The following is a 27,878-nucleotide window of genomic DNA, read 5'->3' as shown; positions in this document are numbered from 1 at the left end:
TGGAAGAATGTCCTTTTATTCACATGCTAATGAAGCAGGACCGGTTTGGCAGGTGTCACTTTCCTGCTTCACCTGGTTGTGATTGACAGCTTGTATACAATGTATAGAATACTCATTAGCAATGTTATGCAGGGTGTCAATCGCACCCACAGGAATATGGTGGGTAACGAAGAAGAGTGTGAAACTTCGATCGGCACCCGACTCTGACTTCATTTATTCATTGTCAGCACAGGAATTAACTCATTCTTCTCCAGTACTGGCATCTTGGCATCCTTTGTGGGTCTGCAGCAGCCTTTAAGTGTGACACATGGTTGTGTTTCACAGCCCTGACCACGTAAGTAACTCTCCTTACCTTTTATACGCTTTACCCGGATAAGACCCTATTGCACTATTGTCCTTCCAGTACAGTTCTGCCAGTTCGGCCTCATCATATGGAGCAATGCAGAATAAAAGTTCATTTTTCAAACATTGCAGCATTAGTAAATTACATCAATCACCTTATTAGAATGAAGCAAGCCACTAACATACTGATATAACAGGATGGGGACAGCCAGGGGACCTGATGGCATCATAAGAAGTCCGATACCTGCTGAGAATGGGTGTCCCATTAACAATTATCCCCTGCACACAAGTAAGGTGGTAGCTGTATAATTCCCGGGGGGGTCCGGCGGTCGAGGCTCCTGCGATCTGCTGAGGCTCAATCACACCTGTACACATGGAGCTGTAGTGAGCATGTGCAACCACTGATACTATTGAAGGTGAATGGCGGGGAGGTTGCACATGCTCACTACCGATCTATTCACAGTGGAGATTTTAGGACCCCCATGCTTAGATCAATGGTCTACATGAAACAGTTTAGACGTGCCCTACTCTTGTGAATGGGTCAGTGTGGGTACTTTGCCCTTTTACATTCTGCCCTAGTAAGAGACCATATACTTGGAAAGAAGCCATTTAGCAATAGAGTACGTGCAGCACCCTGCACCTACCTCTGTGGCAGACACGAAAGAGTCGTTTGATGCAATGCTTATTGTGTCTCTCATCCCAAAATCCCCTCCGTTATCCGTCACCGTCATGTCCGTGTCCTTGTCTTCAAAAAGAATAAAATCAAGAATAGCAGCAGATTACCATCAATTCACGCACACGGTGAGACTATTTCTCTGCAATGAAACATGGCTGAACTCCTCTACATGTGTCCCTATGACAACACTTACTGCAGCTCTGACATCTAGCAGCTCAGTTTTATCACAGGATCACTAAATTATTGCCCTGTGAGCTAGAAAAAAAATTCCCTACCCTACGAATAGGGGATAACTTGTTATTTTGGGAATAGCCTTTTAATTTTAGTAGCCCTAAAGCAACAAAGTATCAGGGCCGGCCCTTGTTTGTGGGAGGCCTGGAACCAACACTGAACATGCATTTTCTATATTTTATTGTTAACCTTTATAAACAGAAGGAAAGAAAAGATAAAGTAGACAGTTACTAAATGAGCCATAAAGAAGCAGATGGTACATATGATCGCAGAGCAGTGCAGAGTATTTCAGGAGACACACGTTATTAGAATAGAAGACAATGAGAATGTGATAGCACATGAAGGAACCTTGCCGACACAGATTCGGCTGTTCAGACCCTCTGCCAGTTCCAGCAGCGATTTATGTCAATATAAGTGCACTGCTGCTCCGTTCACACAGGGGACTAGGGGCCAAAATGTTGTTTCCCTCCATGAATATACAAATGCCACTTATTCTATGGATCAGTTACATATGCTGGTTTGTAATCTGTATGCCAAAAAAATGCATAAATCTGATTAATAAGGTAATAACAGAAACAATGAAGCCCCCACAACTTCTCATTTCCAGTCTATTTTTGACCTGAGTAATATAGGACAAATTATCTGCCAGGGACACTCTGCCGGAGGACAACAGCTGGCAGCAATCCAGCTATGCCAGTCCTTAGCTCAGTCGGCGCTGTTAATCATATCATTTTTGTGGCTAAATGCACATTTGGGGTTAGGGATAAGATCAGAAATATGATTAGGGTTAGAGATAGCATCAGGGCTAGTGATAGCATCAGGGCTAGGGATACTAATAGCATCAGGGCTAAAGATAGCATCAGGGCTAGGGATAGGAATAGCATTAGGGCAAAGGCTAGCATCAGTGCTAGGGTTAGGGATAGCATAAGGGGTAGGGTTAGGAATAGCATCAGGGCTAAGGATAGCATCAGGGGTAGGGTTAGGGATAGCATCAGGGCTAAGGATAGCATCAGGGGTAGGGCTAGGCATAGCATCAGGGCTAAGGATAGCATCAGGGGTAGGGCTAGGCATAGCATCAGGGCTAAGGATAGCATCAGGGGTAGGGCTAGGCATAGCATCAGGGCTAAGGATAGCATCAGGGGTAGGGCTAGGCATAGCATCAGGGCTAAGGATAGCATCAGGGGTAAAGTTAGGCCTGTTTCACACTTCTGTTTTTTTGTGTCAGTTAAAATCCGCCAAAATGGCGGAAAGCGGATCCGTTGCTAACTGATGTGAACGGATGCCACCGGACCGTTTTTTTGACAGATCCGATGAATGAAGAATTTTAAAGGAACCGCAGCCCGGGGAGGAGAGAGAGAGAGAGAGATTTTTTTTTTTTTTCCAGGCGCCCGATCAGACTTTAGGGTTAAATTTCAGGCTGAGTGAAGTCTTTCGGGCATGTGCAGTGTGAAGTGCGGATCCTGTCACCCGAAAAAACGTTACATGCTCCGTCCAGGCATGTCGACGGACGGCAAAATTTTGGCGGATCTGCAAAAAAAACGGATCCAACGGATGGCCGTCCGTCAAGATCCGCCGGTAATGCAAGTCAATGGGGAAAAAAACAGATCCGCCAAACAAAATAGTGGATCCGTTTTTTTTTGCAAAACGGCGGATCTTGACTGATGGACAAAAACTGAAGTGTGAAACAGGCCTTAGGCATAACATCAGGGCTAAGGATAGCATCAGTGCTAGGTTTAGGGATAGCATAAGGGGTAGGGTTAGAAATAGCATCAGGGCTAAGGATAGCATCAGTGCTAGGTTTAGGGATAGCATAAGGGGTAGGGTTAGAAATAGCATCAGGGCTAAGGATAGCATCAGTGCTAGGTTTAGGGATAGCATAAGGGGTAGGGTTAGAAATAGCATCAGGGCTAAGGATAGCATCAGTGCTAGGTTTAGGGATAGCATAAGGGGTAGGGTTAGAAATAGCATCAGGGCTAAGGATAGCATCAGTGCTAGGTTTAGGGATAGCATAAGGGGTAGGGTTAGAAATAGCATCAGGGCTAGGGACAGCATCAGGCCTAGTGATAGCATCAGGGCTAGGGACAGCATCAGGCCTAGTGATAGCATCAGGGCTAGTGATAGCACCAGGGGTGTTGATAGGATCAGGGTTAGTGTAATAAAATGGTTATATAAAAAGTGGAGGAATCAATATAAGAGAGTCCTTACAATATCATATGGTTCTAAACAGAACATCAAATCAACAATGTGAATCCAGACAATCACCACCGTCCAGAGCACAAAACATGAACCATGAAGGCAATTGTTTATGTTTAAAATAATTTTTATTAATTAATATTAAAAGATAATGAACCAATTTAACTGCAAAAAGTCATATCAGGGGCCTCTAAATTTAAAGGAAACAGAACCACCATGCAATGTATACATATAAAGATGAATAGACCAAACAATATGGATTACATAGAAAAAACCCTTTTTGTACTATAGTTGAGAAAGGTAATTAATAATTGATCTTCATATTGGATATCTTTCAAAGGCCTATGTATAGATGAAATCACAAATCAATGTGCAAAGTACATATAAATTGTCTTTTTGTGCTAAGAATTATCACTCAAGAACATCTACTATAAAAGAAATATATGCACAAAATCCCTAAATATATTTATATCGCTTCTATTATGTGCTATATATTCTTGTTTGGCTCCCACATGTAATAAAATGAACACCCATTCGCATAAAATGTGTCTGAGTATGCGGTGAATTAGACTAATTTGAGATTGGGACCTACTGGTCCGTTGCACCTGCACCTCGATATTTTGACTAGAGTGCCCGCTAACTCCCTAATTTAGGAAGGAAAAAGTAGGCAGAGACTATAAGCCAAATATAAGCGCTATTACATAAACTCCGCATAAATTTTATGTAACAGCGCTTATATTTGGCTTATTAGATATCTCTATAGTGACCTTATATTCTCTGCCTACTTTTTCCTTCCTAAAGGGCATGTCACACTAAGCGATATTGCTAGCGATATCACGGTGTGTGATACTTACCTACGACCCGCTCCCCCGCTGGTTATCGCTGATCGCGCGATAACGTCCAGGACCGTTTCTCGTCGTCTGCTTCCTGCGGCGCTTCCTGTGGAGAGACGAGAGACGAGCCGGGCGGGAGGACGCAGGATCGTCTGGTGTGACAGGTAAGTAGCGACCCCCGACCCCTGCGATGTCGCTGGTGAGATCTGCCTGTTTGGCAGCTCTCTAGCGACCACTTAGCGATGCACCAGCGATCCTGACCGCGTCATATCGCTGGTCGGGATCGCTGGTGCATCGCTAAGTGTGACAGTACCTTAACAGGTAAAACTTTATCTTTAGGGATTTTGTGCATATATTTCTTTTATAGTAGATGTTCTTGAGTGATAATTCTTAGCACAAAAAGACAATTTATATGTACTTTGCACATTGATTTGTGATTTCATCTATACATAGGCCTTTGAAAGATATCCAATATGAAGATAAATTATTAATTACCTTTCTCAACTATAGTACAAAAAGGTTTTTTTCTATGTAATCTATATTGTTTGGTCTATTCATCTTTATATGTATACATTGCATGGTGGTTCTGTTTCCTTTAAATTTAGAGGCCCCTGATATGACTTTCTGCTGTTAAATTGGTTCATTATCTTTTAATATTAATTAATAAAAATTATTTTCAACGTAACCAATTGCCTTCATGGTTCATGTTTTGTGCTCTGGGCGGTGGTGATTGTCTGGATTCACATTGTTGATTTGATATTATATAAAAAGTGTAATAAAAAATGAAATAGTTTTAAAATTATGTGTCTGATGTCAGAATTAAAAAACAGGAAGTCAGAGTGCATAATATAATTGCATCAGTATTTTCCATCCCAAGCTACACCACTGCCCCCCGGGTCATCCAGAAATCTGCGGCCGTCAGCGGACTCGGGAAATCTGCCTTTTCAGTTTAATGAATATTAAACCCAGTGCGTAAATCATAATATTATCTCCTCTGTTGACGGGGGATTTCATGGACTTGTATGGAGAAGGAATCGTTTCACCCTCTGGATGGCTTCCATTTTATTCTGAGCCTAGAGATCGGTTCTGGGGAGAACAGAGTTATAGATCATGATGTCTAAACCTCAGACGTTTCACGTGGGAGTCTGCTTTTCCTCCCCCGGACTCAGGATCTGATTATTTACCACAATCACATTGACCTAAAATGCAGATCATACCTGATGTGCTGTGCATTACTGTGCGGTATTATACACTGCCCTGTTCCTGCATTACCTGTCTGCCAAGTTATGCAGGACGCGCTGTTCCAAGGAAAATCGTAAATAATATTCGGTTATCAAATGCTGTATCAGGAGATTGCTATGAGACCTGAGATGGGAGAAAGCCCAACACTAAACTACTCCTGCCATCCCAGCGATCTTTGCATCAGCAGCTGCCACTAGGGGTCGCTCACTCCATATATATTAATACAGCCCCACCGAAGCAGCTGTACATATCCATTTGCAGTTAGCTCCCCCTAGTGGTAGCTGCATGAAGACAAAGTTATAAACTTTAACTAAGGATTCTGAGTTCGAGCTGTGAGAAGAGCTGTACTTTATAAAAGGAGATGTATAACAGCTTCCCTGCCCCGCTCCAGTTGATTGACAGATGTATCTGCACACCAGATATTATCTAGTCGGATGTGTCATCTCCTTGGTATTCAGTGATTCGAACACGGGGTTCTCCATGTGTCAGTAACACACAATACTCTGATGCTCCCTATAATGTCACCGTCTATTAAAGCTGCAATAAATGTCCCAATAAAATAAGAACAAATCTGCACTTTCTTCCGAGAGGTCAAAAATACCATTCCTCAATACTATGTGACAACTAGAGTGGTCGACGTTATGAAGGTTAAAAATAAACCAAAGGCTGACCGCCACTTCCAAACAGAAACGAGGGTTGTACAGGTGAAAACCAAGAGTAGCCATCTCCAGACATAACCTAGAAATAAAGCAGCACTCTAGTGCTATAGCATCCAAGCATGAAACATAGGAAATATCAATTGCATTACTGCACTAGAAAATAGGATAAGTTGAGAAAACAGTGCATAAATTGGCCAATTCATGTGTACCCAGCAGCCGCGATAAGGCGATTCACGTTGCTGGGAACCTATTAGGAATTCTATAAAAACAGGTAGAAATGGATGGCTAAAGGGAATTTGTATAACCGGAGTGGATTATTAATTTCCAAGTGATATTTTGTAGGTTGTGGAAGGGCAGTGTCTTAAAGGCACAGTGCAATAATAACAATAGCCATAGATCTGTAATAGAGATTATTTTAGAGTGTCACATGAGCACAAGAGGGGTTAATGATGATGTGTATCCCCCTACAATGAGACAGCATCTCCATCCACTAACCATCCGCGTGATCACGACAGTAGTCACCGAGGCCGTAAATCCTAGTCCACATCCCGATGAGATGCATCCCGCTCACAAGTGTCTGAGTAATTGCGGCAGGTGGAGGACGGAGACGGCAGTGAACATCAGAAGCCTAAATTTAACTTCAGGACGGCTGGTGAGAAAAGTCTGCTGCGAGGCGTCATGTCATATTCTGTGCTGCGGCTCCTGGCACTTGCGAGTATACAGAACGCCCGCAGGGGTTATACTACAACCCTCAGCATACACAGGAAGTAGTAACAGGACTGACTTTATGAATCAATCCTGTTCCCAGGTTGAAACTTTGCCGCCATATTCTAAGATCTAGAACTTTTTATCTGTCCGTTAATGGAGTTTAATAAGAGATTGTGGCTTCGGTTGGCACCATTATTAGATACATTGGTTTTTAGATCCCTTTTTACTCCATATTTTGAGAGGCGAACAAACAGCAGCAATTCTGTCATTTTTAATCATTACTATTTTTTGTTACAGAGTTGATAGCAGCGGATAAAGAATGTGATACTTTATTAGTTCTGACCTTATTTATTATCTGGAGCTGAAAATAGCACATGTCAGCTGTGACGACCTGCCGAGTGTAACCTCCCCCACCCTCCAGTGCAGCACGTGAGAAAACTCTTCCCATGTGCTGGAACAAATGATCCTTTCTACACAAATCAAAGGTCGGCAGTACAATCAATGAAGAAACATTATGACTGCACCTGCGCTCAGGATGGACGGACCCTGATACTATATATCACGCTCGTGCTGGATCGGGGGGTATAGTTCCACTTTCACACCTTTTATTAAATTTACATATGCGGAGCAATACAGACTGAATGGGGTCTCTTCCTCTAATTTACAACTTATTAAATGTGCCCCCCCCCCAGACATCGAGAGTCACATTTCCCAGACGTCAAGAGAGACTTTATAGAAAGGTAAAAGCAGATATTGACTGCAGAAAAGGAGATTTTATCTCTGTGAGACTCTCTAAGGGCTGCAAGGAAATACCCGACCCCATCACAAGATCAGCTGAAAATCTGATATGAAAAGTTACCTGCAACTGTTTATTACTAGTTTAAGGTGTAGTACTACTTCTGTCCAGTAGGAGGCGAAAGAGCATTTAAGGGTAATTACACCATGCACTGGGTTTTTAATGGACGTTTTGCAGATAGATGCGGGATACCCTGGGCCTCCGCTGGTAATAATAGACATCTTGCAGTCCTCTATGTCCACCCCCCAATCTTACCAAGGCAAAGATGAAAGGTTTGTATCGACCCAACAACAAAGCCATTGTAGATTTTCCCAGTTAGGAGATCTAAAAATTAGTCCGAGCTGCTGGAATGATGCAGATTGTGACAAGATGTGAACCTCTAGCTCCTGAAATACTCTGTACTGCTGTGAACATCACGTAAATCTCAGCAGCTGCAATTACTGGTTCTGCACACTAGAAGGGATACCCAGAGAAGAAGCATGAGCATCCGCGCCAATAGCTGCACCCACCGTAGGTGGAGTCCTCATTTCTTACCTATGTCGTTGGCCAGTGATGCTGGATCGGAGGTCCCGAGCGAGGCCTCGAATTCCTCCTGGAGGCGGTATGCCCGCTGCAGCAAGGCTTCCAGCTTATGGATGAATTCTGCACTTATGATGTCCTAGAAGTTGACATTTATAGTCTATTAAAGGGACGTTCCTATTTAATAAATTAACATATCACTTTAGAATCTCCGGGAGCCCACCAGTCTGCAGAATGAAGGGGCTGCAATGCTGCTGTGGGTCCACAACCCCTTTAATTTTTTTTCTCTTCGCAGTGATGCCTTGTACTGTGCAGGAAACAGCAGCGTGCCCCCGAGCCGACAGCAGGACCCTCACAGCCGAGCATGATAGAAAGGAGGATGCAGAGCTAAATCAGCAAAGTGGACTCCTCATTCTGCAGGGGTCCGAGAGGGTGAACCCACAAAAGATAAAGTGCCGGCATATCCTGTAGATGAGACCTCTTTATAATATGGGAATACCCCTTTAAAGCTCGTCTGAGAGCAGAAAATGGCTTTAAAAAGGGTCGTTCTCCCTGTATTACACAATCGTCCATTTACTTCAATGGGCGCCATGTAATGCTTAATTACTCCTGCGGAGGCGCTGCAGAAGAATTGGTCACTTGCCTCCACGTTCTCTGCAAATCTCATCTGATCGTTAGTGACTGCAGCAGAGGTACAGCCCGAGATCGCTGGGGGTAAAGCGCTGAGACGATCTACCATTTATATCTTTGGCAGTCAGAAAAATATCCGAGCAGGCAAGTTCTTATGTTGTTTCAGAACGCAAAGAAATGAACAGAGAAATCTGCGGATGTGCGGCCACTTCATATGTCAGATTGGTCCTGTGGCCATTAACGTCAGAGATGGGAATATAAGGGTTTGGTAAAGCTCACAGTACCTCCAGGTTCTCTTCAGCAATGGCGTCCCCAGCTCCGATTCTGATGGATCCGCAGCTCGCCTCATCTTCCACCTGCCTATTTCGGAAACAGAGGGCCTGTTCCCACCTTCGCAGCGCCTCTTCAAATAACTCCATTCCTTAAAAAAGTTATAGATATATTTATACAGGTTTAGGCCAAGTTCACACTAGGCATTTTTGCAGTTTTTTTAATGCAGATTTTCAGCTGTGATTTACAGCAAACTCATCTGCACAGTTTGGGTTTTTTATCATCAGGATTTTTTGCTTTGCATGGATTTTTGCACAATGGAGCTTGTCACTTCTTTCAGAGTTTTTTCACCCAATGAAATGAATGGGTGGTGAAAAATGCACCAAAAAATGCAGGTATCTGGTTTTGCTGTGTTTTTTTGTGCCAAAACCGGACTCTATAGAATAGGACTTTTTTCCAACACTAAACTTCATCAGCATGCACAAAAGACTAATCTAGCATGCCAAAACAGCAGCAAAAACGCAGTAAAAAAAAAAAAAAAAAGGAAACCATGATTTTTTTTCTGCAGCTTCTTTCCTGCTAAGAGATCGGGTTTTGCTGCAGAAAAAAAAAAAAAACCACTGAAAAAAAGCCTAGTGTGAATTTACCCTTCCACAAACCACAACCAGCAGCTTCCGACCCCTTACACGCTGCTTTACTATTCGCATCAATGGAACTATGCCCTCTTGTGGCAACTTTGAAGTACTGCATAAAGAAAAATATAGTCTGTGACCCTCCTGCTTCTGAGATCGCACCACGACCATCACGACACGAGGCCGGATCCAGGTTTATGCAGGTCCCTGTGCAACAGAGTCTCAGCAGACCATATTTCACTTTTTATTTTATTTCTCCTCGCTGTCCATGACGTTTAACTTTTTTTTATTAAGTTGATGAGAGTTGTAATAGTTTAGCTGGTGTTTTTATGGATACCATTTTGCCATCTATACAACTTGCTCATCTCTTTTTATTCCATATTTATGGAAGTCGCTGGGATCAAAATAATCAGTGATTCTCACATGTCGATTTCATCTTTTAATGCAGCTCAAATATTCTGATATTTCATTAGTCTGGACAGTAATGCATGAAAATTTAATCATGTTTTGGTAAAAAAAAACAGGTGGTGATAGGAACTTTCAAAGTGATTTTTTTTTTTTATTGGTCCTGTGGGGGACATGAACTTGCGACCGCTCGTATAATGCAATATTGATGATCCCCGGCTGAGCTACATGGGTGTACAAACATGGCCGACACAGGGGTCTTCAGTAAGTCCCCGGCTGCCATGATAATGCCATCAGCACCCCGTAATCACAGGTCCCGGCTCGCCGAGTACTGGACGGACGACCTGCGGCAAAATGTGCATAAGAATGATAGTGAAGACTGGGCTGGGACCACGTTCTGCATCCGACCACTGATGTTTGTTTTCCCATTTATCCAAGAAGATGGAAAGCAGCTGCCGATCCTGCAATAAATCCGGTTGGATAAGCCAGATGCCAACCCTAATCCATCCGCACGGGCAGGAAGCGCTCCGTAAACAAGATGCGGAAATGGACTCTTCATCCTGTCGGATTAGGTTTTGCGGTTTTTCGGCCTCCATTATCCACATAGAACATTCCACCCGGAACCAAATCAATTATTTTTTCTAACTCCTGTTCTAAAACAGTTCACAGACTCCGTACTGTGACATCGTGGGGAATGATTTTTCAATGTCATGTCTAAAGTACAGAAACCCCTACAAGCCCCAAGGGAGCTGGTAAGTAAAACTTTATCAATTTGTTGTACAATGCCAAACAACTGCTGTTAAAGCTGCTAGAAGCAAATGAGCCCAAAATATGAAAAATAGCTACTATATAGAGTGAGGGTGTCAGTATACGACACATACAAAGCAGAACGGATCAGCGGCGGACGACTGGAGTCATGCATAAGAAAGATTCTTCATAAAGAAGGGGATTCTTTACTGTAAAAGCAGTGATGCTGTCCAAGTCCTCGCTTACCCATCAGATAGAGGTTCTCGGGGGTGGTAACCGGGATGTTTACAAGCTTAATATCCTCGTCTTCTCCTTTATCCCATGGATTGCAGCTGTGACACGAGTTAATGCTTCGAACCTAAATCAAAGAAGAAAGATATTGTGGAGCAACAGCCAGTTGGGGGGGGGGGGGGTCATACCAAGAAAGCTGAAAATGATCTCTGTGTTCCTGCAAGTTGCCACCACTAGGGGGCGTTCTTTACATTGATCTCAATAGGACTTGTACAGAGATTGCCCCCTAGTGGTGGCAGCAGGCAGCTGAGATTTCTACTAGTGTTTAAGGGGGAATTAAGGTCCTGAAACGGAGCGCTGAAGGCTCAACAGATATATCAGGTATTTTTCATTTAGATCTGTGCGATAATGTACAGTTTATAGAATAATATACAATTTACAATGTTCATCCTGGAAAGTGTCGAGGCAAATACAAAAGTGCAAAAAAGATGCCACTTTTTCTCATGGGGAACATATTCACTAAAGTATACATGGAGGGTGACATCTGCTTTCTTTGGGTCAGGACAGATTGGTGATCAGCTGCCATGGTAAACTTACGGACGCCAGGCTCTGCACGGAGCCCGAATATTTACTGTCCAGCCCTCCATTCAGGTGCAGCTGGGATCCCTTCTCCTTCACGGACGTCAGGGACAGGGTCAGATTCTGCCGGCTACTGGAACAGCTGGAGCCTGCGGCACAAGGAGAGGAGCCGGACGTCACACGGCCGCACCGTATATACAGCGTACACGTGAGGACGGAGGTGGCAGACGATCGTCCTCCACAGTAATCAGGACCCCGCGCTCTCGTATTTCTCCGTGACTGCAGACAACGTCTATTAACCCTACACCATCACCATGAGCGAGGAGATCCTCTTCTGAAATACTCTGCGCTGCTTGGGACTTTCCTACTACATTCCCACCTTAGAAATTTATAGCATATCCCCTGAAATACTCTGTGCTGCTGTGGATCCATCTACCTCTGGGTCCTTCTCTCGTGTCTCTTCTCTCTGTGTGACATCACCACCTGCCTTCACTATTATAATCCCATCACTCGTCCTGAAATACTCTGCGCTGCAGTCACCCTCGCCTCTGCTGGGGACAGTCTGTGTACGGGGACCCACCTTTCTCTAGGGCGGCCTGCTTGGTACTGTCCAGCAGGAGATTGCCAGGCTCCCAGGAACAATTTGGACTTTTTATCTTCCCTCTCCTCCTTTTAAAATGACGAGCCAGAAAAATAATAGACACCGCTCCGACGGCGGTGACCGCGAAGATCGTCTTCAGCCCCGGAAATGACTTCAGCTGGAACGTAAAGTGTGAGAAAATCAAAACGTTTTTCTCTCCTTTTTTATTTCCCACCCACATTTTTTTTTTTTACAGCGGTAAAAGCGACCTGGTCACCGATTCTCCAGGACGGTAATATTACGGTAACACCAAACGCGTGCGGTTTTCATTATTTTACCGGCTTACAAAAATTCAGAATTTTGTAAAAGGAAAAAAAAAATTGCTTTGTGTCGTCATTTTCTGAGCGCTGTAACGTTTTTAGTTTTCCGTTGATGGAGGGGAGGGGCGCTTGTAATTTCGCTTGGCGAGCAGTAGTTTTTAGCGGTGCTATTTTGGGGGCATTTAAGGTGTTTTTGCTGTAGATGTAGCAACTATTAAACCAGGATTTTTTAGGGATTTGATTTTTTTTTTAAATTTTTGCCATTTACCGTAATTTTATATTTTCACAGATCACATTGTCAATTATGATTATTTTTGTACTTTTTCTTTTTTATTACCTTATTTTGGATGAGGAAAAGTGAGGGGCTTTACACTTAAGCTTTTTTTTGTATTTTTTTTTTTTTTTTTTAAATAGTTTAAAAAACTGTGATTGTATGTACTCTGTGTATTTTAATACCCACGAGCTGCAGAATACGGCACACACTAGGGCCTCGTGGCCGGACTTCACAGGACAATCCAAGATGGTATCGATCGGGGTCTTCAACAAGAAACCCATTTGCACCGTGTTATCGACGTTGTGGGTGGGGGCCATAATGGGTGTTAATATGGACGCCTCAGCGTCATCACACCACTTAATTTACGACGTCATTAACAGCGGCATTTCAGAGGTTACACGGCAGCGATCGGCGCTCACTGATGTTACAGGCAGATGATGGTGGGGTAACGCGGCTCCTGATCTCACGCCATGGAGAGAGAAGGTGATAAAGCCCCAAACCTTCATCCAATTACCTGCGTGAGCGAGTTGTAGAGGGACAAGGGGAAATCCACGACACGCAGGGCGGCCATCCTGAGCGGGTGCTGCGGCTCCGCCATTGTGTCCTCTGGTGAGATCAGACTTGTCCTGAGGATAAAACGATGACATCAGGATCATACACTACGTATAGACAAGGTGTAAGCATGATGACCCACGGCGTCCAGCTGCTCCGCAAGGAGGCGACGGTCGAGGGACCGTTGTGGCAGAATTATACCTGATTCACACACCCGTGATTTTTCTCGTAAAAAAAAAATTCCAAACAGTTTTTCATCTGTGTGCCGGATCCGATTTTTGAGCTGATTTTATCATCTGTTTCTTATTTATTGTTCCAAGTGTCTTCAACCAACCGGTCAGCGGCAATCGCACAGTTTAGAGCTTCGTCCACAAATCAGACCCAGGTTGGACAGACCTCCCTTTTTTTTACATTTGCAGACTATAAGGAGAAAACATCTGAACTAAGTGACAGGTTACATGTAGATCTTAGATGAAGGGCGCAGATGTCATATGGTGCAGATGGTTGCGCATGCGCAGTGATGCTCCGCTCAGGTCTATGACAGTAATGAAGAGAGCCGCTGCTCTTCACCTCCATCAGCTGTGGATGCGGAACCACCGGCTCCATCTTCTTCTCATTGCCGAGGTCTTTCATCCAGGGGGGAACCAGGGATACCAGTGCCCGGTTCTGACGATAGCTGGGGGTCCAAGAGATCTAAATCTAATAGGCATCACCTATCTACTGCCTTAGACTGAAATAGATATCCCCGGCCTCACCTATAGGATAGGGGGGTAACTCACTGATCAACGGAGGTCCGACCACTGAGACCGAGGCTCTGCAGCCCTGTGCGGAGTGGGGTGGAAGTGCACATGCGCGGCCTTCATCAAGTTCATTGTCTATAGTATATAGTCTATAGAAATAGTTCAGCATGTGCATTTTCGCTCCAATGAAGATTGAATCGCAGGGCCCCAGTCTCTGGTTCGCTTGAGGTGCCAGCGCACGGACCCTCAGATATCAGCAATCGATCCCCATCAGATAAAAGATAAAGAGTAGTGATGAGTGAACATTTTCGGATAAGGCGTTATCTGCGCATGCTCGGGTGTTATCCCAGTATCTCAGGTGTGCTCGAATAATATGTTCCCAATAAGATCAAGCAGCTGCAGAAACTCAAACATTTTATTCAAGCACGCCTGAGATACTATGGAAACACTTGAGCATGCGCAGATAACACCTTATTCGAGAACGTTCACTCATCAACAATAACGAGTTATGCCCAAAATAACATCTCTGGTGCAAAAAAAGGTGCGGTGCTCAGAACTCCTCCTTTATACCACTGTCATACAACACAGCAAAGCCCTACGACATGCACTGTGGAACTATAACTCCCAACAGCTTACGTATGAGTGACGTGCAATACTGAAAGCTACGCGTAAAGATCCCAATCCCAGATTTAGTTCAGATCAGAAAAGTATATAGGATTGGTCAGAGGAGGCGCAGCGCTGGTGACGGCAGGCATCTAGTCTGAATTATGGCGGTGTAGTTCTTACACAGGACGCATGTTCCTCCATATATTTCCATAGGGGAAGTCAGAAAATAGAACGGCGCCCCCTGCTGGTGAGAAAGAGCTCATTCATGTTCCTGGCCATGCACTGGTCTTGAGACAGACGGATGACCCTCCATCCTTGTGTGCGAGCTGTGCACGGTATGGCAGGACTTAGCACTGTGTACACTGCACGGTACGTTATTGCTGCTGTACAGAGTAGATGCCCTACTTTACAAAGTTATTAACACAAAATAGAAAAATTACATCCCCCGGGCCGCTCTGGTGGTCCCGGCAGTCTCAAACAACATTCAAAAGTCATATATGGACGGGACCACTGCAACCAATCACTAGTCTCAGCTGTGGCGATCACTGGCCTTAATGGCATGATACTGTACAGGTCAGTGATCGGCTGCAGCGGTAACATGGATGTGATCCCTACATCAGAGATTATAGCATTCCCTGGGAAACCCCTTTATAGAAAACGAGTCAGGACGACTTCACTTCTAAAACTAGAGGGGAGTAAATAGTACAAGAAGCTGAAGGATCCGTGTCGTGTAGTAATACGATGTGCCAGCGCTGAGAAATCGAGCGCCGAAGCCACATGCAAATTAGCTTGGAAGTGCAATCGGGGCGTGTCCGTGGACTCAATACATGGCCATGCCCCCAATGCATTTCCAGACTAATTTGCATGTGGCTTCAAGGCTTATTTTCTCAGCGCTGGATTGGATTACCACAAGGCGGGGATCCTGTATGCAGACGGGCTGCTGGATTCAGTAGGAAAATCCTCCTGACCCTTTAGAGCTGTGTTCACACCGGAGCATGAAAAACTGGTTTCTCATCCGTGCAGAGCTCGGTACATTGTATGTCTACATCTACAATTAAAAATAGAGAAAGGTCTAATACATTGTAAATAAGATGGACGCCGGACGGGTGAAAAAGAGATCATGTTTGCATACGCAAAACCAGCAGTGTGAACTAGCGCTTACCCCGGCAGCGGTCTGCGAGCCGCCCATTTGGAACGAGAGCAGAATACAGACATTTGGACGAGTCCTGACGCACTTTCTACCTCCGCACCTGGGAACAGATAGGGGCAACAAGATGTCTCCCAATGTGAGTCCCCTAGACCCCACCCAGAGGAGAAAGCCTACAGGGGGTTCATGGTCAGACAGAATTACCTGCAGCCAATAGAGGACTGCTGCTCTCAGACTGGCGGATTTTTTGCCAGAATTTTTTCACACATTTAAACATCTCATTTATGTAGAGCAAAAATAGCTGCTAAAAAAAAAGGAAAAATCTACTCTTTGGGCGCATTTCCTGGAAAACGTATCCCGAAATCACCAGCTTCATTCACACATCAGTATTTGTAAGTCAAGACCAGGGGCGTCTCCAAAACACAGCGCAGGCGGCCAGCACCCAACTATAGCTTCTCTGGAAGGTGCACTCCTGGTTTTGGCAAAGAAACAAACCCCGACGCGTGAAGAAGCGCACAGGCCACGCTCACACCATCAGTATGCGGTCAGAATCTTACATCAGTATTTGTAGCCAAAATCAGGAGAGGAACAATGAGAGGAAAAGCAGAAGAGAAACTCGTCCCCACTTCTGGATCCATCACCCTCCTGGTTTGGGCTACAAATACTGATGGAAAATACTGACCGTGTGAATAATCCCATAAACAATATACACAGACACACTGGAAAACCGGAGTCCGGTACATTCACACCCTGCAGGATCGAGCTTGTTCCCAACATTACTCCACAGATCAGGTGAAAACTTGCGGAGAGCCCACTGACCCCGAGAACACGGCTCTGAAATACCCCGATGAAACGGAGCACAGGTCAGACACGTGCGGCATTTCAGGGTCCTGTTCTCAGAATGAGAGGGGTCCCAGTGGATCCTTGGGATTATTGTTGGGAATTACAGATCTCTAGAACCCGTGAGAAGATCCCGATGGATCCTGGAGACGCGGGACTCATGTCTGGAGGACACACATGTGATCAGCAGTCCTATGGTCACATAGAATCTGTGACACGGATTTTGTAGTGGATTCCGCCCCCCCACACTCCCTCCACCAAAAAAAAAAAAACAACAACACACAACTAGAGTTGAGCGACTTTGGTCGGATCGGGTTTCATGAAACAAAATTTGTTTCAGATGAAACTGCTTCAACTAGGGCAAAAAAAGTCAGAGTTTCATCTGAAACCCGACCCCAATGCAAGTCAATGGGGAATAAAAGTCGGCATTGAGCGGATGAACGTCATCATGCCTTCATATATATCTGGAGGATGTGCGAGTTATAAAATACGGCAGCCACACGGCCCCGCAGACGGCCCCCAGCATTAGTGACCCCACTGCAGCCATTACTCGCTGAACAATATCCGGCATTTCACCTTTTTTTTATAATTGTCCTTGTGTAGAGGGACACATGGACGATACTGACAAGAAACCAACCATCGCTCATCTGAACTCGGTTTATACATTGTTAGACAAGTCGTGTGCGCAGATTGCGGCCGCTCCTCCGGATTGTGGCGCTGTCTCGTGTGTAAAGTGCACCGGACTGCGGCCTGCCGGCATTTTTCCACCCGTTTTTCCAGATCTCAGCACAGTCTGTTGGGCACATGCCCCAAACAAAAACCTTCCCTCCAATGAGGCCGGCGGCTTCACAGGGGTTAATTGTGTCTATAGGTTATAATAGAGGCCACATATGAGATGTGACCAGGGGATTGCTGCAGAGTGCTGGGGTATGGGGGGGATTGCTGCAGAGTGCTGGGGTATGGGGGGGATTGCTGCAGAGTGCTGGGGTATGGGGGGGATTGCTGCAGAGTGCTGGGGTATGGGGGGGATTGCTGCAGAGTGCTGGGGTATGGGGGGGATTGCTGCAGAGTGCTGGGGTATGGGGGGGATTGCTGCAGAGTGCTGGGGTATGGGGGGATTTCTGCAGAGTGCTGGGGTATGGGGGGGATTGCTGCAGAGTGCTGGGGTATGGGGGGATTTCTGCAGAGTGCTGGGGTATGGGGGGATTGCTGCAGAGTGCCGGGGTATGGGGGGATTTCTGCAGAGTGCCGGGGTATGGGGGGGATTGCTGCAGAGTGCTGGGGTATGGGGGGGATTGCTGCAGAGTGCTGGGGTATGGGGGGATTTCTGCAGAGTGCTGGGGTATGGGGGGATTGCTGCAGAGTGCTGGGGTATGGGGGGGGGGATTGCTGCCGGGGTATGGGGGGATTGCTGCAGAGTGCTGGGGTATGGGGGGGGGTTGCTGCAGAGTGCTGGGGTATGGGGGGGTTGCTGCAGAGTGCTGGGGTATGGGGGGGTTGCTGCAGAGTGCTGGGGTATGGGGGGGGTTGCTGCAGAGTGCTGGGGTATGGGGGGGGGGGATTGCTGCCGGGGTATGGGGGGATTGCTGCAGAGTGCTGGGGTATGGGGGGGTTGCTGCAGAGTGCTGGGGTATGGGGGGGGTTGCTGCAGAGTGCTGGGGGGATTGGTGCTGGTAGTATGGGGGGGTTTCTGTCTCCTCTGCATGTTGCCGCTGTCCGGGGATGCCGCCCCCTGCTGTCTCCAGCACGCACAGGCCAGGTGTCTGCCCTCCCTGTACACAGCTGCATCCTCCGCACCTACCTGTCCCAGCACTGACGGAGCCTCAGCGGGGGAGGGGCCGCTTCCGGGGGCGGGGCCAGAGCGGAGACTGAGGATACAATGTATCCAGGGGCCGAATGTGAGCGACCGGTACAGAGCAGAGAGGAGGAAGAGGCGGTCTGTGCCCTGAGCTGGGGGTGGACAGAGCATTGGTGCCGCCGCCCGCTCCAGCTGCCCCGATCCGGTGGAGTTGGGCATATGATGAGCTATTGGACTGTGACCGCCCCTCGCTCTGTGTCCGCCGGCGGTGATCATGACTGGCGTCTCTTCGCTAGGAGCCTCCGCACAGGGCTGAGCGTCCATCGGAAGCGTCCTGACAGTCAGGCTGTGTGCACACGCTGCGGATTAGGTGCGGATTTTGTAAAATCCGCAGGTCAAAAGACCTGCGGTTTTACCTGCGGATTTTCATCTCCTCAAGTGACATGTCAATTCTTTCTGCGGATTGAAAACCGCAGATAATCCGCGCGGAAAATTCCGCACCGTCTGCACTGCGGTTTTTGATTCCCATAGGGAATCATTGTACTGTACACCGCAGCAAAAACTGCTGCGGGTCCGCAGCGGCCAAAACCGCTGCGGAACCGCAGCAAAATCCGCAGCGTGTGCACACAGCCTAAGGAATCATGGTACTGTACACCGCAGCAGAATCCACAGCGTGTGCACACAGCCTCAGCCTCAGGCTGTGTGCACACACTGCGGCTTCTGCTGCCGCCTCGTGGCCTGTAGTGCTGGGTCTTGTAGTTCCGCACCTCAGCCCTGTCTGATCACAGTCATCAGATGATTGTTCAGCTCCACATTACAGACATCCCCACCGATCGGACCGACAGAAGAACACGCGGTGCCGGCGGCATCTCCGATAAGAGAGAACTTCCTTCATTAACTTTCCATTCAGCATTCGCCATGGCGGGAGGCGGCGGCTGTGGCTCTGACCGTACGGTGTAATTGTGGCGGCGGCTGTGGCTCTGACTGTACGGTGTAATTGTGGCGGGAGGCGGCGGCGGTGGCTGTGGCTCTGACCGTACGGTGTAATTGTGGCGGCGGCTGTGGCTCTGACTGTACGGTGTAATTGTGGCGGCTGTGGCTCTGACTGTACGGTGTAATTGTGGCGGCGGCTGTGGCTCTGACTGTACGGTGTAATTGTGGCGGCTGTGGCTCTGACCGTACAGTGTAATTGTGGTGGGAGGCGGTGGCTGCGACTCTGACTGTACGGTGTAATTGTGGCGGCGGCTGTGGCTCTGACTGTACGGTGTAATTGTGGCGGCTGTGGCTCTGACTGTACGGTGTAATTGTGGCGGCTGTGGCTCTGACTGTACGGTGTAATTGTGGCGGCTGTGGCTCTGACTGTACGGTGTAATTGTGGCGGGAGGCGGCGGCGGTGGCTGTGGCTCTGACCGTACAGTGTAATTGTGGCGGGAGGCGGCGGCTGTGGCTCTGACCGTACGGTGTAATTGTGGCGGGAGGCGGCGGCTGTGGCTCTGACCGTACGGTGTAATTGTGGCGGGAGGCGGCGGCTGTGGCTCTGACTGTACAGTGTAATTGTGGCGGGAGGCGGCGGTTGTGGCTCTGACCGTACAGTGTAATTGTGGCGGCTGTGGCTCTGACCGTACAGTGTAATTGTGGCGGCTGTGGCTCTGACCGTACAGTGTAATTGTGGCGGGAGGCGGCGGCTGTGGCTCTGACTGTACGGTGTAATTGTGGCGGGAGGCAGCGGCTGTGGCTCTGACTGTACAGTGTAATTGTGGCGGGAGGCGGCGGTTGTGGCTCTGACCGTACAGTGTAATTGTGGCGGCTGTGGCTCTGACCGTACAGTGTAATTGTGGCGGCTGTGGCTCTGACCGTACAGTGTAATTGTGGCGGCTGTGGCTCTGACCATACGGTGTAATTGTGGCGGGAGGCGGCGGCTGTGGCTCTGACCGTACGGTGTAATTGTGGCGGGAGGTGGCGGCTGTGGCTCTGACCGTACGGTGTAATTGTGGCGGGAGGCGGCGGCTGTGGCTCTGACTGTACAGTGTAATTGTGGCGGGAGGCGGCGGTTGTGGCTCTGACCGTACAGTGTAATTGTGGCGGCTGTGGCTCTGACCGTACAGTGTAATTGTGGAGGGAGGCGGCGGCTGTGGCTCTGACTGTACGGTGTAATTGTGGCGGGAGGCGGCGGCTGTGGCTCTGACTGTACAGTGTAATTGTGGCGGGAGGCGGCGGTTGTGGCTCTGACCGTACAGTGTAATTGTGGCGGCTGTGGCTCTGACCGTACAGTGTAATTGTGGCGGCTGTGGCTCTGACCGTACAGTGTAATTGTGGCGGCTGTGGCTCTGACCGTACGGTGTAATTGTGGCGGCTGTGGCTCTGACCATACGGTGTAATTGTGGCGGGAGGCGGCGGCTGTGGCTCTGACCGTACGGTGTAATTGTGGCGGGAGGCGGCGGCTGTGGCTCTGACCGTACGGTGTAATTGTGGCGGGAGGCGGCGGCTGTGGCTCTGACTGTACAGTGTAATTGTGGCGGGAGGCGGCGGTTGTGGCTCTGACCGTACAGTGTAATTGTGGCGGCTGTGGCTCTGACCGTACAGTGTAATTGTGGCGGCTGTGGCTCTGACCGTACAGTGTAATTGTGGCGGGAGGCGGCGGCTGTGGCTCTGACTGTACGGTGTAATTGTGGCGGGAGGCGGCGGCTGTGGCTCTGACTGTACAGTGTAATTGTGGCGGGAGGCGGCGGTTGTGGCTCTGACCGTACAGTGTAATTGTGGCGGCTGTGGCTCTGACCGTACAGTGTAATTGTGGCGGCTGTGGCTCTGACCGTACAGTGTAATTGTGGCGGCTGTGGCTCTGACCGTACAGTGTAATTGTGGCGGCTGTGGCTCTGACCGTACAGTGTAATTGTGGCGGCTGTGGCTCTGACCGTACAGTGTAATTGTGGCGGGAGGCGGCGGCTGTGGCTCTGACCGTACAGTGTAATTGTGGCGGGAGGCGGCGGCTCTGACTGTACGGTGTAATTGTGGCGGGAGGCGGCGGCTCTGACTGTACAGTGTAATTGTGGCGGCTGTGGCTCTGACCGTACGGTGTAATTGTGGCGGGAGGCGGCGGCTCTGACTGTACGGTGTAATTGTGGCGGGAGGCGGCGGCTCTGACTGTACGGTGTAATTGTGGCGGGAGGCGGCGGCTGTGGCTCTGACTGTACAGTGTAATTGTGGCGGGAGGCGGCGGCTGTGGCTCTGACTGTACAGTGTAATTGTGGCGGGAGGCGGCGGTTGTGGCTCTGACCGTACAGTGTAATTGTGGCGGCTGTGGCTCTGACCGTACAGTGTAATTGTGGCGGCTGTGGCTCTGACCGTACAGTGTAATTGTGGCGGCTGTGGCTCTGACCGTACAGTGTAATTGTGGCGGCTGTGGCTCTGACCGTACAGTGTAATTGTGGCGGCTGTGGCTCTGACCGTACAGTGTAATTGTGGCGGGAGGCGGCGGCTGTGGCTCTGACCGTACAGTGTAATTGTGGCGGGAGGCGGCGGCTCTGACTGTACGGTGTAATTGTGGCGGGAGGCGGCGGCTCTGACTGTACAGTGTAATTGTGGCGGCTGTGGCTCTGACCGTACGGTGTAATTGTGGCGGGAGGCGGCGGCTGTGGCTCTGACTGTACAGTGTAATTGTGGCGGGAGGCGGCGGCTCTGACTGTACGGTGTAATTGTGGCGGGAGGCGGCGGCTCTGACTGTACGGTGTAATTGTGGCGGGAGGCGGCGGCTGTGGCTCTGACTGTACAGTGTAATTGTGGCGGGAGGCGGCGGCTGTGGCTCTGACTGTACGGTGTAATTGTGGCGGGAGGCGGCGGCTGAGACTCTGACTGTACGGTGTAATTGTGGCGGGAGGCGGCGGCTGTGGCTCTGACTGTACGGTGTAATTGTGGCGGGAGGCGGCGGCTGTGACTCTGACTGTACGGTGTAATTGTGGCGGGAGGCGGCAGCTGTGACTCTGACTGTACGGTGTAATTGTGGCGGCGGCTGTGGCTCTGACTGTACAGTGTAATTGTGGCGGGAGGCGGCGGCTCTGACTGTACAGTGTAATTGTGGCGGCTGTGGCTCTGACCGTACAGTGTAATTGTGGCGGGAGGCGGCGGCTCTGACCGTACAGTGTAATTGTGGCGGCTGTGGCTCTGACCGTACAGTGTAATTGTGGCGGGAGGCGGCGGCTGTGGCTCTGACTGTACGGTGTAATTGTGGCGGGAGGCGGCGGCTGTGGCTCTGACTGTACGGTGTAATTGTGGCGGGAGGCGGCGGCTGTGACTCTGACTGTACGGTGTAATTGTGGCGGGAGGCGGCAGCTGTGACTCTGACTGTACGGTGTAATTGTGGCGGCGGCTGTGGCTCTGACTGTACAGTGTAATTGTGGCGGGAGGCGGCGGCTCTGACTGTACAGTGTAATTGTGGCGGCTGTGGCTCTGACCGTACAGTGTAATTGTGGCGGGAGGCGGCGGCTCTGACCGTACAGTGTAATTGTGGCGGCTGTGGCTCTGACCGTACAGTGTAATTGTGGCGGGAGGCGGCGGCTGTGGCTCTGACTGTACGGTGTAATTGTGGCGGGAGGCGGCGGCTGTGACTCTGACTGTACGGTGTAATTGTGGCGGGAGGCGGCAGCTGTGGCTCTGACTGTACGGTGTAATTGTGGTGGCGGCTGTGGCTCTGACTGTACAGTGTAATTGTGGCGGGAGGCGGCGGCTCTGACTGTACAGTGTAATTGTGACAACTTTGGACAGTGAATCCTTTTGGCCCCAGAAATTCTGCCACCGATCCGCTGCCGCCATTGATAAACCTGCGGTGAATTTCTGCTTCTAGTGGAAAGAGGCTGCAATCGGCGTCGATCGCTCAATTACTTAACCCCTGTGACTCCAGCTCCCCCGGGCTGCAGGCCACGTGTGATTTAACCCCTTTATATCTGGGCAATTTTTAATTTTTGCTTCTTTGTCTTTTCCTTCTGTATCACCTTACAAGGTCTTATTCGTCGCGGGACGAGCTGTAATTTTCAATGACGCCATTCACTTTGCCATATAAAATACTGAGAAATGGGAAAAAATTCTAAGTGAGACGAAACAGTGAAAAAACACAATTCCACCATTATAGTTTCATTTTTATGGCGTTCATTGTGTTAGGCCGGGGTCACACTTAGGAGAAACTCACACAAGTCTGGAGGAGGAGGACAAGGGAGTGTGGAGGGAGGAGCAGGAGGACAGAGGAGTCTGGAGGGAGGAGGACAGAGGAGTCTGGAGGGAGGAGGACAGAGGAGTCTGGAGGGAGGAGGACAGAGGAGTCTGGAGGGAGGAGGACAGAGGAGTCTGGAGGGAGGAGCAGGAGGACAGAGGAGTCTGGAGGGAGGAGCAGTTATTTATATGTAGCAGTTATTTGCTCATATCCCTCCTCGGCTCCTGACAGCTCTTTTATCAGTCCTGCTCAGTCCCCAGCAGTTCTCCTAGTCCTGTCTCTCACTGTCTAAAGCACTGGGAAGCCCCTCATAGTTACCAGCTTAGTCACTGTTTAGTGCCAACTGACCACCTTAGTGACTTTGTACCTTGCTTTAAATCATCTGTGGCCGCATCATAATGTGTAAAATGAGCCACACAGATATGTTAGTGCAGGTTAAAGTTCCGTAAGTAATAAGTAAAGTTAGAAAAAGGGGTTTTGCCGTTTTTCAATCACAGCATCTGGCCTAAAAAAAATCAACAAAATGGATTAAAGCGTTTTATGTACCTGAAAATGTCTTAATAGTGCAGTGCTGCGGATGGTCGCAAGGTGGCAGTGTGTCTGTTAAATGCAATACTGAGTCTGGACACAAGGTGTCGCTGCCCGATGTAGCGTTGCTGTCGGCCGTTAGATGCCGCTGTGACAGCGCGGTGCAGGGCTTCAGGCGGCCGCCAGGTGTCGCTGTGACATGGCCCAGCCCCGGAAGCCGCAGACACCGAGACGAAAAGAGGACTAGAGCCGCGGCCCCGGGGCCACAGACAGCGGAGACCGGAGCGGGGCAGGTGAGCGGGGGCCCGGGCGGGCAGGAGGCGACACCTTACGTGACATGTATATATAGATATAGTCTGTGAGGCGCTGCAGGAGATGTATATATACAGCTAGTGGGTGTGTGTGGTAATAGAGGTCTGTGTGCTGCACCTCCTATATGTCAGATATATACTGCGGTCTGTGCAGGAGGATATATACACAGCTGTATACAGTGTAGTGGGGGTGTATACACTGCACCCCGTATCTCCTCTATATCCTGTATACACCGCTGTCTGTGCAGGAGGATATATACAGCTGTGTGCAGTAATAGAGGTCTGTGTGCTGCACCTCCTATATGTCACACACTATGTACACACCGCAGCCTGTACAGAGGAGATACGCTGTGTATATATATATATATATAGTATGTAACGTGTGTATACATGCTGCACCCAGTATGTCACCTATATACTGTACACACCGCAGCCTGTACAGAGGAGATACGCTGTGTGTATATATATAGTATGTAACGTGTGTATACATGCTGCACCCAGTATGTCACCTATATACTGTATACACCGCAGTCTGTACAGAGGAGATACGCTGTGTGTATATATATAGTATGTAACGTGTGTATACATGCTGCACCCAGTATGTCACCTATATACTGTATACACCGCAGTCTGTACAGGAGGATATATACACAGCTGTGTACACTGCCCCTATTGGTCAAACAATCAGTAGATTTGGTTTCCAGTATCATCTCTATGCTGACGACACCCAATTATACGCTTCTTCTCCTGACATCACGCCAGCCTTTCTAGAAAACACCGGCGATTGTCTAAACGCTGTGTCTAACATCATGTCCTCACTATATCTGAAACTGAACCTGTCAAAGACTGAACTCCTGGTGTTTCCTCCCGCTACTAATGTACCTACACCCGACATTGCCATTTCCGTGTGTGGCTCCACTATTACTCCCCAGCAACATGCCCGCTGTCTTGGGGTCATACTTGATTCCGAGCTTTCCTTTGCCCCCCACATTCGATCACTGGCTCGCTCTTGTCATCTGCACCTCAAAAACATTTCTAGAATTCGACCTTTTCTTACTTTTAACTCCGCAAAAACGCTGACTGTTTGGCTGTGTGCACACGCTGCGGAAAAGGTGCGGATTCATCCGCGCGGATTTTGTACAATCCGCAGGTGAAACCGCAGGTCAAAAGACCTGCGGTTTTACCTGCGGATTGCTCTGCGGTTTTGCCCTGCGGTTTTTCATCTCCTCAATGGAGGAGATGGCAAACCGCAGGAGAATCCGCAGAAAGAATTGACATGTCAATTCTTTCTGCGGATTGAAAACCGCAGATAATCCGCGCGGAAAATTCCGCACCGTCTGCACTGCGGTTTTTGATTCCCATAGGGAATCATTGTACTGTACACCGCAGCAAAAACTGCTGCGGGTCCGCAGCGGCCAAAACCGCTGCGGAACCGCAGCAAAATCCGCAGCGTGTGCACACAGCCTTTCTCTTATTCATTCTCGACTATTGTAACTCTCTTCTAATCGGTCTCCCTCTTCCCAAACTCTCCCCCCTCCAATCTGTCTTGAATGCTGCAGCCAGGATCATATTCCTCGCCAATCGTTACACCGATGCCTCTACTTTGTGCCAGTCATTACACTGGCTACCCATCCACTCCAGAATTCAATATAAACTTATTACCCTCACCCAAAAAGCCCTCCATGGCTCAGCACCACCCTACATCTCCTCCCTTGTTTCAGTATACCACCCTACCCGCGCCCTCCGTTCTGCTGATGACCTGAGGTTAGTATCCTCAATAATCGGAAGCTCCCACTACCGTCTCCAAGACTTTACACGTGCTGCGCCAATTCTTTGGAATGCACTTCCCAGGTCAATACGATTAGTCCCCAATCCCCACAATTTTAAGCGTGCCCTGAAAACGCATTTATTCAGACTGGCCTACCGCCTCAACACATTAACCTAATCTATCCCTGTGTGGCAGAGCCAAAAGTTTTACCATAACCAGGTTCCCCGCGTCATATTCCCACATGCTTTATACATCCATTAGCCCTCTGTGTCTGTACTATTACACACTTAACATTATGGTTGGTCCATACAATCAGGGCAACTGTTACCACCCACCTTTCGTGTCTACCTCTTTCCTCATAGACTGTAAGCTTGTGAGCAGGGCCCTCTTTCCTCTTGGTATCTGTTATGATCTATGTGATTATTGTTATGCTGTAATGTCTATTGTCTGTACAAGTCCCCTCTGAAATGTCAAGTGCTGCGGAATATGTCAGCGCTATAGAAATAACATTTATTATTATTATTATATACTGCACCCCATATGTGAGAGAGAGATATATACACACACAGTTAGGTCCATATATATTTGGACAGAGACAACATTTTTCTCATTTTGGTTCTAGACATTACCACAATGAATTTCAAGCAAAACAATTCATATGCAGTTGAAGTTCAGACTTTCAGCTTTCATTTGAAGGTATTAACATTGGATGAAGGGTTTAGGAGTTTCAGCTCCTTAACATGTGCCACCCTGTTTTTAAAGGGACCAAAAGTAATTGGACAATTGACTCCAAGGCTATTTCATGGACAGGTGTGGGCAATCCCTTCGTTATGTCATTCTCAATTAAGCAGATAAAAGGCCTGGAGTTGATTTGATGTGTGGTGCTCGCATTTGGAAGGTTTTGCTGTGAAGGAAACATGCGGTCAAAGGAGCTCTCCATGCAGATGAAACAAGCCATCCTTAAGCTGCAAAAACAGAAAAAAACAAACCGAGAAATTGTTACAACATTAGGAGTGGCAAAATCTACAGTTTGGTAAATCCTCAGAAAGAAAGAAAGCACTGGTGAACTCATCAATGCAAAAAGACCTGGGCGCCCACGGAAGACAACAGTGGTGGATGATCGCAGAATAATCTCCATGGTGAAGAGAAACCCCATCACAACAGCTAACCAAGTGACCAACACTCTCCAGGAGGCAGGCGTATCAATATCCAAATCTACCATAAAGAGAAGACTGCATGAAAGTAAATACAGAGGGTTCACTGCACGGTGCAAGCCACTCATAAGCACCAAGAATCAAAAGGCTAGACTGGACTTTGCTAAAAAACATCTAAAAAAGCCAGCACAGTTCTGGAAGAACATTCTTTGGACAGATGAAACCAAGATCAACCTCTACCAGAATGATGGAAAGAGAAAAGTATGGCGAAGGCGTGGTACAGCTCATGATCCAAAGCATACCACACCATCTGTAAGACACGGCGGAGGCAGTGTGATGGCTTGGGCATGCATGGCTGCCAGTGGCA

At 48.2% G+C, this 27,878-nt stretch overlaps 1 protein-coding gene across 7 annotated transcripts in view; it reads right to left on the bottom strand.

Moving 5' to 3' along the window:
• The window catches only part of MIGA1 (mitoguardin 1), a 42,237-nt gene extending 23,348 nt beyond the window's left edge, over positions 1-18,889 (bottom strand). Inside the window, exons 1-8 of one of the 7 annotated variants that reach the window (XM_073544855.1) lie at positions 18,554-18,684; positions 13,382-13,493; positions 12,274-12,451; positions 11,712-11,842; positions 11,130-11,241; positions 9,114-9,250; positions 8,215-8,338; positions 987-1,087 (exon numbers count right to left, since the gene is read on the bottom strand). In XM_073544855.1, the coding sequence (XP_073400956.1) occupies positions 987-1,087; positions 8,215-8,338; positions 9,114-9,250; positions 11,130-11,241; positions 11,712-11,842; positions 12,274-12,451; positions 13,382-13,465 (867 nt within the window). In that variant the 5' untranslated portion in view covers positions 13,466-13,493; positions 18,554-18,684. Of the gene's footprint in view, positions 1-986; positions 1,088-8,214; positions 8,339-9,113; positions 9,251-11,129; positions 11,242-11,711; positions 11,843-12,273; positions 12,452-13,381; positions 13,494-13,620; positions 13,840-15,927; positions 18,088-18,553 lie in introns of those variants that run through there. The other 6 variants (XM_073544853.1, XM_073544856.1, XM_073544854.1 and 3 more) reach the window with 6 other exon arrangements.
• Positions 18,890-27,878: the final 8,989 nt, after the last annotated feature.

The sequence above is a fragment of the Dendrobates tinctorius genome, unplaced genomic scaffold (genome assembly GCF_039654945.1).
Source record: "Dendrobates tinctorius isolate UK_male_01 unplaced genomic scaffold, ASM3965494v1 ptg000138l, whole genome shotgun sequence".
NCBI lineage: Eukaryota > Metazoa > Chordata > Amphibia > Anura > Dendrobatidae > Dendrobates > Dendrobates tinctorius.
Note: the sequence above shows the minus strand (reverse complement) of the source record. Positions and strands in the feature narration are given on the sequence as shown.